This window comes from Oncorhynchus keta, chromosome 10 (assembly GCF_023373465.1).
Source record: "Oncorhynchus keta strain PuntledgeMale-10-30-2019 chromosome 10, Oket_V2, whole genome shotgun sequence".
NCBI classification, from domain to species: Eukaryota; Metazoa; Chordata; class Actinopteri; order Salmoniformes; family Salmonidae; genus Oncorhynchus; species Oncorhynchus keta.
Genome location: NC_068430.1, coordinates 21,994,567 through 22,007,632, shown reverse-complemented (window position 1 = coordinate 22,007,632; position 13,066 = coordinate 21,994,567). Strand labels below are relative to the sequence as shown.

Genomic DNA, 13,066 nt, shown 5'->3' with positions numbered 1-13,066 from the left:
AAGGTCTCAAGAGAATAACACTGGACGGTTTTCACTGTTTTTCCTCGTCTATATGATCACATTTACATGTTATCTATCGATGTATCAAAGCAGCGTGTAAAATTTTGCTGGACGTTTCTTGCAAACCGTGCGAATATAGAGTTTGCATCCCTGACGTGAGAACCCAGTGTTGCTTTGATCAGCTTTTTAACACATACTGAAGAGGAGCAAAAATGGTTAGACCATTACAGTTTTTTTCAACTGTTTACACGAGTTTTCAAAACTGTCTCCTTTTTTTCAAAACTCTACACACAATTCCCAAAACTGCACACACAAAATGCAAAATGCCTCACATCTCCTTCAAAATGTAACACTGCATTCAAAATGCCATAAACACATGTCAGAATGAAGCATTTGCATCAAATGGCAAATAATAGTACATAATAGTACATTTTTGGATATACCATGTAAACACTGTTGTTCTAAATCTAAAGCTCTTTGGTCTTTCATAGGCTTATATCTACATTTTAATACAATGTTCTACAGTGAATGGAATCTGCTGAGAGGGGTAACAAGTACACTGTTAACACCAATGCAATGTAGAAACAGAAAATATTTATTAGGTCAAACATTACTGTTATATACAGTAGCAAACAACAAAACCATAAACATATATAAACCAAAAGTATATTGTTTAGAATACAGTAAAGAACACAATTGTGTGTTTGGGGTCCCGGGGGGGCAGTCCAGGAATTGGTAGGGGGGAGGGCAGTCACCAGTGCTAAGCTACGCTTCATCTCTTCTCCGGCCTGGGTCTGGCCACAATACCTCGTCCACATCACAAGATACGTTTTCTCTTGCCAAACATCGAGGGAAGTATCTCCTAGCATGGCGTATCAAACATTGGACAGAGGCAACCTCTATGTCCCCACATGGAGGGAAGTATCTCCTAGCATGGCGTATCCAACCTTGGACAGAGGCAACCTCTATGTCCCCACATGGATCCTTCATTGCCTGGAGAAGCGGCATGCGGACATAGGGTTGGTGATCATACACTTTCCAGCTCCAGGCTGAGAAGAATTTCTCTATGGGATTTAGAAAAGGTGAATATGGGGGTAGGAACAAAACTACAAATTGTGGATGGGTGGCAAACCAGTCTTGGACCATAACAGCCCGGTGAAAACTAACACTGTCCCATAAAACCACACATTTACCGGCTCCTGATCTGGATCAGGGACAAGCATTGTGTAAATTGCATCCAGAAAAGTGAGCATATGGCCGGTGTTGTACGGACCCAGTGTGGCATTGTGATGGAGGACCCCGTTTTGAGTGATGGCAGCATAGTTATATTACCCCCACGCTGTCCAGGGACATTGGTAATTGCCCTCTGTCCTATTACATTTAGTCTGCGGCTCCTGGTTTTGGTGAGGTTGAAACCAACCTCATCCACATAAATTCATGGCGAATTACATGGGCATCCAGCTCCAATACTCTCTGTAACAGATAAAATGATATACAGATGAGTAAATATGGTATGTCTGAAGTACTGGAAGTAGTGTTGCAAACTTACCTCTACAAAGTCATGTCGCATATTCTTGACTCTGTCAGAGTTTCTCTCAAATGGCACCTTGTAAAGTTGTTTCATCGCCACTCGGTGCCGTTGGGGGATGTGTTGTATGGTCGACAGGCTTATAGCATTGATTTGTTAAATATGGTGTCATTATTCAAGATATGCTCTCTTATCTCTTGAATCCTAATTGCATTGTTGGCCAAAACCATATTTATAATTGCAGTCTCTTGTACATCTGTAAACAAGCGTCCTCGTCCTCCATGATGTCTTTGCCTTTCCACTCTGGACAGAATTCAAACACAGTATGTGTTCGGCATAGGAACTGTAAAAAATGTACAAAAAAATGTAGACCAGCATGATAACTAACCTCATTCACTCAAGGCAGTGCAGTAAATGGATGGCTTAGAGTTACAAATGTTTATGCAATAATATGCAGTCATACGTATTTTACAGTACATTACTGTAATGCTAAAATAGTCATTAGATAGTTGCATACCTGTTCTCATTTCTGAAGGTTCGAATTATGGACGCCACTGTAAATCGACTCAAGTTGGGCTGGACTCTCAGTCCAGCCTCTCTCATGGTCAAACCGTGGTTGAACAAGTGTTGCCCTAATCTCATCAGAGGTGGCTCTCCTTCCTTCTCTTCTTTGCCCTCGTCCTCTTCTTCCTCTTCCTCTCCCTCCTACTCCTCTTGCTCTCTGTCTATTGTTGGCATCCATTGTTCAAAACAGGTAATCTGACCTTGATTGGTTAGTGATCAGTTAAGCTATTAGTTAAGCTATTAGTGTTTGCACATGTGAGGAGTGTGTGTGTGACCTGGTGAATAAGTGTAGCATTTTGATTGGTTGTGTTTGGAAAAGGAAAGCAAGTCACTTCCTGTTAGATTTTTGTGTTTTAGGTAGAGAATTGTGTGTAGTGTTTTGAAAAAAGTGTTTTATGCAATTGACAACTGAGTCAAAGGCTGAGAAATAGCTTATGGTTTGGATATTTGGTGTGTAGTTTTGCACTTTGAGTGAGAGGTTTCAAAAATCGTGTGACATGAAAAGATTTTGTGTGAAAGCAGTTGGACAAAAATTGTAATGCTGCTGCTGCAGTATTTCATACAGCACAAACACTCACAATGGAAAGGAGTGAACCATCTATTCCTTTATATATTGACAAAGTCCTGGTTGGCAGCAGTGTTGGCCAGGCATTTCTGGTGTTTGGCGACAGAGCTGTTTAATGAAGTTTTTGTATAGTGTTCCTTGTTGTTGTTTTAGTTTTCACCACATGCCAGCGATGCGAGGAAAAGGGAGGGATGGAGAGGGGTACGGGAGGGGTAAAAAGAGGAAGAGAGAAGCAGAGGAGAATGTAAAACAGCAGAGCCCCCCCAGGTCAGAACCTCATCCATTCTCCAGAGAGAGAACAAAGCCCTGAGAAAGAGAGACAGAAAGAGAGGAGCAGGAATTAAAGCAGACAACACAGCTGTGTGTGTGTGTGTGTGTGTGTGTGTGTGTGTGTGTGTGTGTGTGTGTGTGTGTGTGTGCGTGTGTGTGTGTGTGTGTGTGTGTGTGTGTGTGTGTGTGTGCGTGTGTGCGTGCGTGCGTGCGTGCGTGCGTGCGTGCGTGCGTGCGTGCGTGCGTGCGTGCGTGCGTGCGTGCGTGCTTGGGTGTAGTTATGCATGGGTGCAAATTATGTGTGTGGGTCCATACTTGCATGCTAAGAGGGTGTGGTGAATATGTGTGTGTGAGAGCTTGAGTGTTAGTATGGAGAGGGGATAAGTGTGTTATGGAATCAGGAGGTACACCGCCTGAAGGACCTGCTTGGATACTGGTACATTTTGGCACATAGAGGTCTGTGCTCCATGAGGATATCCCTGGGCATCAACATTATGATGAGGTAGGGGGATGGCAGAAACAGGTAGCCACCCCTCCTCTGGAATAGTAACATAACCAACTGACTTAGTTAGTTTAGTACTTTCTTGAGATTTATGGAAGTGGTGAAATAGCGTTATTAATAGCCCACATTCTAAGCCTTTGATTGATTTGAATTGTAAGTTAATTCGTTTTCATTTGAAGTGTGTGTCCCCGTGATGCATCCGTGTGTGTGTATGTGTCCGACCGTTCATGTGTGTTAGTGAGTGCATGCATGCATGCGTGTCTATGCTCTATTGTCCCCCTATTCAAAAGCATCCCAGTGAGGTTGATATTGTTGAGTGTGTTGCCACGCAGCAGAGGGAGGCTGGGGTTGTGTGTTGTTTTGTGTTCATACAGGTTCCATGCTGGGGGACATGCTCTCCCTGTAGACCCACATAACACTGAGCAAACACAGTCCATTATAATAGACGGAAACCTGTCAACGCGCTCAGTCAGTTGGTTAATTGTTTTTGTGAAGAGGCCTTGTGATGCTCTTTTACATTTGACCAGTGAGCCTGGACTCATAGACAGTGTTATGGCGTTGCAGCAATGTCATAGTAAATGCTAATACTCAAAGCTGTGAGAAGAAACACCACAACACCTTTCTATTCAGCAAGGTCTTTGCTTCCAACTGTGGATTGAAAACAAGGTCATGTCAGTCTGTTAGGAACAATTTCAGCAAGAACATTTCACTTCTTTTAAATGTATTTGTGAACATTATTTCACATTTTGTTGTGATACAGCCTGAATTCAACAAATTCACCCGTCTACTACTCACAGGTAGGCAAGTTGAGAACAAGTTCTCATTTACAATTCCGACCTGGCCATGGCTACTCACATGAGTGCCACGGGGCGGTCATCATTTAGGCAGGTTACCTTCGCTTCCTTGGGCACAGGGACTATAGTTGTCTGCTTGAAACAAGTAGGTATTACAGACTCGGTCAGGGAGAGGTTGAAAATATCAGTGGAGACACTTGACAGTTGGTCTGCGCATGCTTTGAGTCTACGTCCTGGTAATCCATCTGGCCCAGCGGCTTTGTGAATGTTGGCCTGTTTGAAGGTTTTGTTCACATCGGCTACCGAGAATGTTATCACACAGTCATCCAGAACAGCTGGTGCTCTCATGCATACTTCAGTGTTGCTTGCCTCGAAGCGAGCATAAAATGCATTTTGCTCATCTGGTAGGCTTGCGGCACTGGGCAGCTCACGTCTGTGTTTCCCTTTGTAGTCCGTAATAGTTTTCAAGCCCTGCCATATCCAACGAGTGTCAGAGCCGGTGTAGTAGGATTCAATCTTAATCTTGTATTGAGGCTTTTCTTGTTTGATGGTTCGTCTGAAGGCATAGCGGCATTTCTTACAAGAGTCCGGATTAGTCTCCCACTCCTTGAAAGCGGCAGCTCTAGCCTTTAGTTCGATGAGGATGTTGCCTGTAATCCATGGCTTCTGGTTGGGATATGTACGTACAGTCACTGTGGGGACGATGTCATCGATGTACTTATTGATGAAGCGAGGTGGTGTATTCCTCAATGCCAGATGTACAAAGCTGAACTACAGCCATATCTAGTACGAGCTGTAGTCACAGTCAAAGGTATTGAGTCAGGGATGTGAATACTTATGAAAATGAGATATTTCTGTAATTAATTTTCAAAACATTTGCAAACATTTCTAAACATGTTTTAATTTTGTCATTATGGGGTATTGTGTGTAGATAGGTGAGAGAGAAAAAAAATCTAATCCATTTGGAATTCAGGCTGTAACACAACAAAATATGTAATAAGTAATGGGGTATGAATACTTTCTGAAAGCACTGTATATGTAATTAACAGTTTCCATAACAAACTCTATGGGGGTTTCATTTGTAATAAGTCAGAGGTGTACTTATGTTATCAAGTCAGCATGAAACAAGTATGAATTTAGCAAATTACGCATGAAGCTATCATTTAGAGGAAATTTTACTAACGAAGTTAATAAATCAGATAATTAGAAAATACACCACCAAGTCTAAGTTATCTGGAATCAATCTCATGAGCACTTTGTTATTTGACTGTTCAATACACACTTTTACATGTTTGTATTCTTATTTACAATGACAGCCTAGGAACAGTGGGTTAACTGCCTTGTTCAGGGGCAGAACAGTGGGTTAACTGCCTTGTTCAGGGGCAGAACAGTGGGTTAACTGCCTTGTTCAGGGGCAGAACAGTGGGTTAACTGCCTTGTTCAGGGGCAGAACAGTGGGTTAACTGCCTTGTTCAGGGGCAGAACGACACATTTTTGTATTCTTATTTACAATGACAGCCTAGGAACAGTGGGTTAACTGCCTTGTTCAGGGGCAGAACAGTGGGTTAACTGCCTTGTTCAGGGGCAGAACGACACATTTTTGTATTCTTATTTACAATGACAGCCTAGGAACAGTGGGTTAACTGCCTTGTTCAGGGGCAGAACGACACATTTTTTACCTTGTCAGCTCGGGGATTTAATCTTGCAACCTTTAGGTTACTTGTCCAACGCTCGAACCACTAGGCTACCTGCCGCCAAATAATCTCTGTCTCCTCATCCAGTCTTTAAACTCTCTCTTCTCCTTCACCTCTGCCCCGCTACATTCCCCCTGCTCTGTCTGGTTGGTGAGGGAGCGTTGGCCCCAGGCCCGTGGCTCAGGCCCAGGCCCATTAGCTCCAGACTGGCAGCCATGTGTTTATAAGCAGAGATTATTACACTGTGGCAATGACACCGCTCTAATGCACCGCTCTAATGCACCGGGGAGCCCGAACAGGTCATTGTATGGAAGAGCACCCTGTAATGCCTCTGCTTTTGTGTGTGAGAGAGAGAGAGTATAGTGTTTGAGAGTGTGTCTGAGAGAGATAGTTGAGAGATAAAGAGAGAGGGAGGGAGAGAGAGAGAGTGAGAGACCAAGAGATACTCCTGATGACCATACATCACAGAGTTTCTCACTTGTCAATATTACATGTTTTGTAATTGTCATAGCATAGCTAGCAGATTGTAGCAATTTGTATGTTACGTAATGTTTCGGTCTGGTCTCATCTCTGTGTCTGTCAGGTGGAGTGAGGGAGCTGCGCCAGCAGCAGAGTGCCACGTGCTACAGTGAAAAAGAGGTGAAGAACACAGGGTAGAGCCATGGCAGGATGGGGCCTCCTGCTCCTCCTCCTGTGGGTGGTCTCCTTGGCCCAGGGCTCGTCCTTGTTCTCTGGTCAGCGCCACCGCACCCGTCTGCAGAGGGACCGTCAAGCACGCAACAACGTCCGACCCAACATAATCATCATCCTCACCGATGACCAGGACATTGAACTGGGTAAGACACAGCAGGATGTGTGTGTGTGTGTGTGTATTCTCCATTTGCCCATTCAAAGTCAAGCACCCCATGGCCAACTCCATTATTGCCATGGAGTGAGTGGCCTATGGTATCCATTGTCTGAGTGCCAAACCCTGGCCATCTCCCTACCCGTTTTAGCCTTTAAACTGCATATTGGTCTGAAGTGCCAGTATAATGGCCTCGCTGGCACCCCTTGTCCCACTCTGATTGGTGAGAAAACCTCCATTGAAAACCAGGAATTTATGGTTGAGCATCTGTTTCACTAAATAATCGGCATCAGCCTGAAAAGCCTTTCGTACCCATGAATTAAAATGGGCGACACATCACAGAAAATATTTACTCTTATAAAATTTCTGCTTCCACTAGTGGAGCCTCTAAGTCCAAAGGCTTAGGTTATTAAATAAAGGTTATTTTGATTAAAAGGAATTTAACTTTAGTTATTTAAAAGACTAGCAAGGACATTTCAGGTGTCACGCCCTGACCATAGAGAGCCTGTTATTCTCTATGTTGGTTAGGTCGGGGTGTGACTAGGGTGGGTCATGTAGGTAATTATATATCTATGTTGGCCTGGTATGATTCCCAATCAGAGGCAGCTGTATATTGTTGTCTCTGATTGGGGATCATAATTCGGCAGCCATTTCCCCTTTTGTACTTTGTGGGATCTTGACTATGGATGGTAGCCTGTTAGCACTATTATTAGCTTCACGTTTAATTTGAGATTGTTTTGTTTTGCTGTGAGTTTCACTTTATTCATTAAAAAGATGTGGAACTCAGATCACGCTGCGCTTTGGTCCAGTTATTATAATGTAGCATGTCAAGAGAGTAGTATTTGTGTCTATCTATAAACCTGTTGTTTTTGAGGACAGCTTTTCCCTTGGGCTTACCAAAGAATTGTTAGCACTTTCAGAGTATGAATTGGTTTTGGGGGCAGTGTGGCAGACCAGGAGTTTTGGTCAAGATGTTTACACAGATCAGACACGGACAGAGTATGATTAGCTCGGTTTCAAGGGTGTTTATTAAATAATAAATCAAAAGGATAGGTCTCACCCATGAGACCCTCTCCGGGATACCGTCTTCTGGGCTCCATGTCTGTCGGGCACACAAACTCAACTCCCTCGTCTTCGCTCGGGCACCGTCTCCAACTACACAGAAGTCACCTTACTTCCCCCCAGTCCTCCCTGTGTGCTGCCCTTCTGGCAGCGTTATGGGGCTTGTACAGCTGGTGAGCAATCAGCCCTTGATTACTCACCAACTCCCCAATCAGACCCAATTAATCCTGGGCGGAGAGCCCGTCGAGACCTGGCACGTCCAGCCTTGTGATGTATACTCCCTCTGTCACCAGGCCTCGACGAGTCTCCCCCTGGTGGCCACAGCAGATATGATTGCAGTTTTTGATCTCAAGCTTGATAGATCCACACAATCTTTTTTACATGTCCAACAACCAGCACCATTAGCATTGAATTCAATGACGGAAAATCGCAATATCTCTGATGTGTGGCGAGTTCAGAATCTGGGCATCAAAGATTATACCTGTTTTTCTGCATATCACAAATCATACTCTAGAATTGATTGTTTTCTATACTTGGGTACTCTAAGTATGTATGTCACGCCAATACAAATATTGCCCGCGACTCTTGTAAGTCATAATCCCCTGCTTACCCAACTGGATGTGAACTTTAAAGTGAATAAAACAAAACGTTGGCGTTTTAATACGACCCTTCTTCAAAACAAATTGTTTGTTGCTGAATTTCAAGTAAAAGGTTGAATTCTTAACAAGGACTCTGTAGAGGACCCAAGGTTTACATGGATGGGTACTGAAGGGTTTATCAGAGACTTTACATCATCTTTTGCATCTCACCTCAATAAAGCCAGGAATCACAGAATTAAGTTATTGGAGACAAAATTAAAATCACTTGAGCAGAACCTGAAAAGGAATTACTCAAATAATGTCAGCAATGATTTGAGGGTGGTTAAACTGGAACTGAATGATTTATTAAGGAGGAGAGCTGAGTTCATCATGCATAGAGTGAGGTGGAACTATTATTTTAATGGGAGCAAACTAAGCAGACGTTGAGCCTTAAAACTGAAACAAAATGAATCTTGTACTTCTACAGATTTTTTTCAGCCCCATCTAAAGGCTTAATTTCTGATCAGCAGGATATTAATGCAACATTGAAGTATTTTTACCTGGAGTTATATAAATATTCGGTCCAGTCTGAGACAGACAAATGCAAACATATTTTAGATCATCTTGATTTGCCCATATTATGCCGACCCATCTCATTAGAGGTACTGGAGTCAGTACTGAAAGGTGCTAAAAAGGGTAAATCACCTGGCCCGGATGCCATTTCATCTCAACTGTTACTACATTTTGGGGGCGTTAATCTCTCTACTGCCAAAGAAAGGGAAAGATCACACAGATTGTCGTCTGATATCTTTAATTTATTCTGACCAAAAATGTTGTTCAAAAGTGTTGACGTTACGGATGGCAAAGTATTTGTGTTCGGATAAGTTCATTTAGATAGAGCAGTCAGGTTTTATGAAAGGTTGAAGCTGACAATGTCCATCGATGAATGCATGTAATACATGAAACACAACAGCTGGACTGTCAAAAGTCTAGGTGATGCTTGTAAGGCGGAGTCAGGCACAGGACACAGAGATTAGTAATATTTGTAACTTTATTCAAAAACAAAATATTCCAAGAAGGAGAACATATTCCAGCTCACAAATACAAGACAACTTAACATGAACAAACACGCACAAAACCATGGGGGGACCAGAGGGTTAACCAGATAATTATGGAATGGAAACCAGGTGTGTACAATGAAGACAAAACAAATGGAAAATGAAGTAGAAACTTCGGTTGAAGTCGTGACATGTGTGGTGCTGTCTCTAGATGCCAAGAAGACTTTTGACGGGCTGGAATGGTAGTACTTGTGGGCTGTCTTGGAGAAATCTGGTTTGGGAAGGAATTTTACCAATTTGGTTTGTGTGTTATAATCTAACCCTGTTGCTATGGTGTCTAGTGATGTCATACACTCAGGTCCATTCCCTATTTTTTGGAGATGTAGACAAGGAGGCGGCCTATCCCCAACGTTACTCAGAACCTTTAGCACAACGTCTAATGCAGAATGTAATTGCTTTTCCTATACTGATTAAATCTTCCTCTCATATCACATGCAGATTATATTTTCCTATATATGACATATATTCAGAATTCAATATCATCTTTATTATCCATATTTGAAGAATTAAAATTGCGGGTATAAGATAAATTGGACAAAATCAGCATTAATGTTGCTTAATGAAGCAGCCAAGAAAGTTTCCCTTCCCTCAACAATTCCTATAAAAACACAGTTCGTTTATTTGGTTATTAGTATACAAACATCTATGCATGGTCTGGTGAAGTATAATTATGAGAACATTTACTAGGATGTTGATTGAGATTTAACTGTTTGGGAGACGCTGCCTGCTTCTTTACAAACTAGGGTCACTTCCATAAAGATGAATGTATTGCCATGTATTAGATTCCTGAGCATAACGATCTCACTCTTTCCACCAGTAGGCAATTGGGGGATTATTGATAAATGTATACATAAATACCTTCGGAATGGCAAACACACAAAGATTAGGTTTGAGGTGTTAAAACAACAGAAGTGTTATGGTGGACTTGCATTACCAAATTGTTTTATTTACCACCAGTATTTCCAGTTACGCCCACTTAGGTCATGGTGTGATCAGTCTACATCAGTCTCTTGGAGAACTATTGAGGAAGAATGTGTTTCAGCTATTAGATTGCAGAATGTGTTATTTTCTGGAAAATCTAATAAGATATGCATGTTGTATTTTGGTCCTATTATTTCTAATACAATATAGAATTTTAGGAAGGTTGAGAAGTGTGTAGGTGGTAACTGGAAATGGCATCTCCATACACCTCTATGGCATAACAAGGCTATTACTTCCGGTAATAAACCTTTTGAGTCTAGAGCCTGTTCTGCAAAAGGGGTCAATAATCTAGGGGATATATTCAACTCAAAGGGTCTCCTTAGTTTTCAGGAACTGCGTCTTTGTTTTGATTTGCCAGGGTCGTCATTCTTTCTAAACTCAGCAAAAAACAAATGTCCCTTTTTCAGGACTCTGTCTTTCAAAGATAATTAGTGAAAATCCAAATAACTTCACAGATCTTCATTGTAAAGGGTTTAAACACTGTTTCCCAGGCTTGTTCAATGAACCATAAACAATGAATGAACATGCACCTGTGGAACGGTCGTTAAGACACTAACATCTTACAGACGGTAGGCAATTAAGGTCACAGTTATGAAAACTTAGGACACTAAAGAGGCCTTTCTACTGACCCTGAAAAACACCAAAAGAAAGATGCTCAGGGTCCCTGTTCATCTGCGTGAGCGTGCCTTAGGCATGCTGCAAGGATGCATGAGGACTGCAGATGTTGCCAGGGCAATAAATTGCATATTTCCGTACTGTGAGACACCGAAGACAGTGCTACAGGGAGACAGGACAGACAGCTGCCCAGGATCGGTACATCCGTACATCACACCTGCAGGACAGGTACAGGATGGCAACAACAACTGCCCGAGTTACACCAGGAATGCACAATCCCTCCATCAGTGTTCAGATTGTCCGCAATAGGCTGAGAGAGGCTGGACTGAGGGCTTGTAGGCCTGTTGGCCTGTGCCTTGGTGGAAGAGTGGGGTAACATCTCACAGCAATAAATCTGGTGCAGTCCATGAGGAGGAGATGCACTGCAGTACTTAATGCAGCTGGTGGCCACACCAGATACTGACTGTTACTTTTGAGTTTGACCCCCCCCTCCCCTTTGTTCAGGGACATATTATTCAATTTCTGTTAGTCACATGTCTGTGGAACTTGTTCAGTTTATGTCTCAGTTGTTGAATCTTGTAATGTTCATACAAATATTTACACATGTTAAGTTTGCTGAAAGTAAACGCAGTTGACAGTGAGAGGACGTTTCTTTTTTTGCTGAGTTTATATCTTAGACTGTGGTCAGCTCTTCCTGCCTATGGGGTCCTATATCTTAGACTGCGGTCAGCTCTTCCTGCCTATGGGGTTCTATATCTTAGACTGTGGTCAGCGTTTTGTGCCTATGGGGTTCTATATCTTAGACTGCGGTCAGCACTTCCTGCCTATGGGGTTCTATATCTTAGACTGTGGTCAGCGTTTTGTGCCTATGGGGTTCTATATCTTAGACTGTGGTCAGCGTTTTGTGCCTATGGGGTTCTATATCTTAGACTGCGGTCAGCGCTTCATGCCTATGGGGTTCTATATCTTAGACTGCGGTCAGCGCTTCCTGCCTATGGGGTTCTATATCTTAGACTGCGGTCAACGTTTCCTGCCTATGGGGTTCTATATCTTAGACTGCGGTCAGCGTTTCCTGCCTATGGGGTTCTATATCTTAGACTGCGGCCAGCGTTTCCTACCTATGGGGTTCTACATCTCAGAGTGCGGTCAGCGTTTCCTGCCTATGGGGTTCTATATCTTAGACTGCGGTCAGCGTTTCCTGCCTATGGGGTTCTATATCTTAGACTGCGGTCAGCGTTTCCTGCCTATGGAGTTCTATATCTTAGACTGCGGTCAGCATTTCCTGCTTATGGGGTTCTATATCTTCGACTGTGGTCAGCGTTTCCTGCCTATGGGGTTCTATATCTTAGACTGCGGTCAGCACTTCGTACCTATGGGGTTCTATATCTTAGACTGCGGTCAGCGTTTCCTGCCTATGGGGTTCTATATCTTAGACTGCGGTCAGCGTTTCCTGCCTATGGGGTTCTATATCTTAGACTGTGGTCATCGCTTCGTGTCTATGGGGTTCTATATCTTAGACTGTGGTCAGCTCTTCCTGCCTATGGGGTCCTATATCTTAGACTGTGGTCAGCGTTTTGTGCCTATGGGGTTCTATATCTTAGACTGCGGTCAGCGTTTCCTGCCTATGGGGTTCTATACCTTAGACTGCGGTCAGCGTTTCCTGCCTATGGGGTTCTATATCTTAGACTGCGGTCAGCACTTCGTACCTATGGGGTTCTATATCTTAGACTGCGGTCAGCGTTTCCTGCCTATGGGGTTCTATATCTTAGACTGCGGTCAGCGTTTCCTGCCTATGGGGTTCTATATCTTAGACTGCGGTCAGCGTTTCCTGCCTATGGGGTTCTATATCTTAGACTGCGGTCAGCGTTTCCTGCCTATGGGGTTCTATATCTTAGACTGCGGTCAGCGTTCCTGCCTATGGGGTTCTATATCTTAGACTGCGGTCAGCGTT

The 13,066-nt window shown here is 43.1% G+C and overlaps 1 protein-coding gene across 3 annotated transcripts in view; it reads left to right on the top strand.

The window, feature by feature from the left end:
• The window catches only part of LOC118389640 (extracellular sulfatase Sulf-2-like), a 79,302-nt gene that overhangs the window by 49,870 nt on the left and 16,366 nt on the right, over positions 1–13,066 (top strand). For all 3 annotated transcript variants that reach the window (XM_052526685.1, XM_052526684.1, XM_052526683.1), the window contains one exon: positions 6,501–6,753. In XM_052526685.1, the coding sequence (XP_052382645.1) occupies positions 6,579–6,753 (175 nt within the window). In that variant the 5' untranslated portion in view covers positions 6,501–6,578. The remainder of the gene's footprint in view (positions 1–6,500; positions 6,754–13,066) is intronic.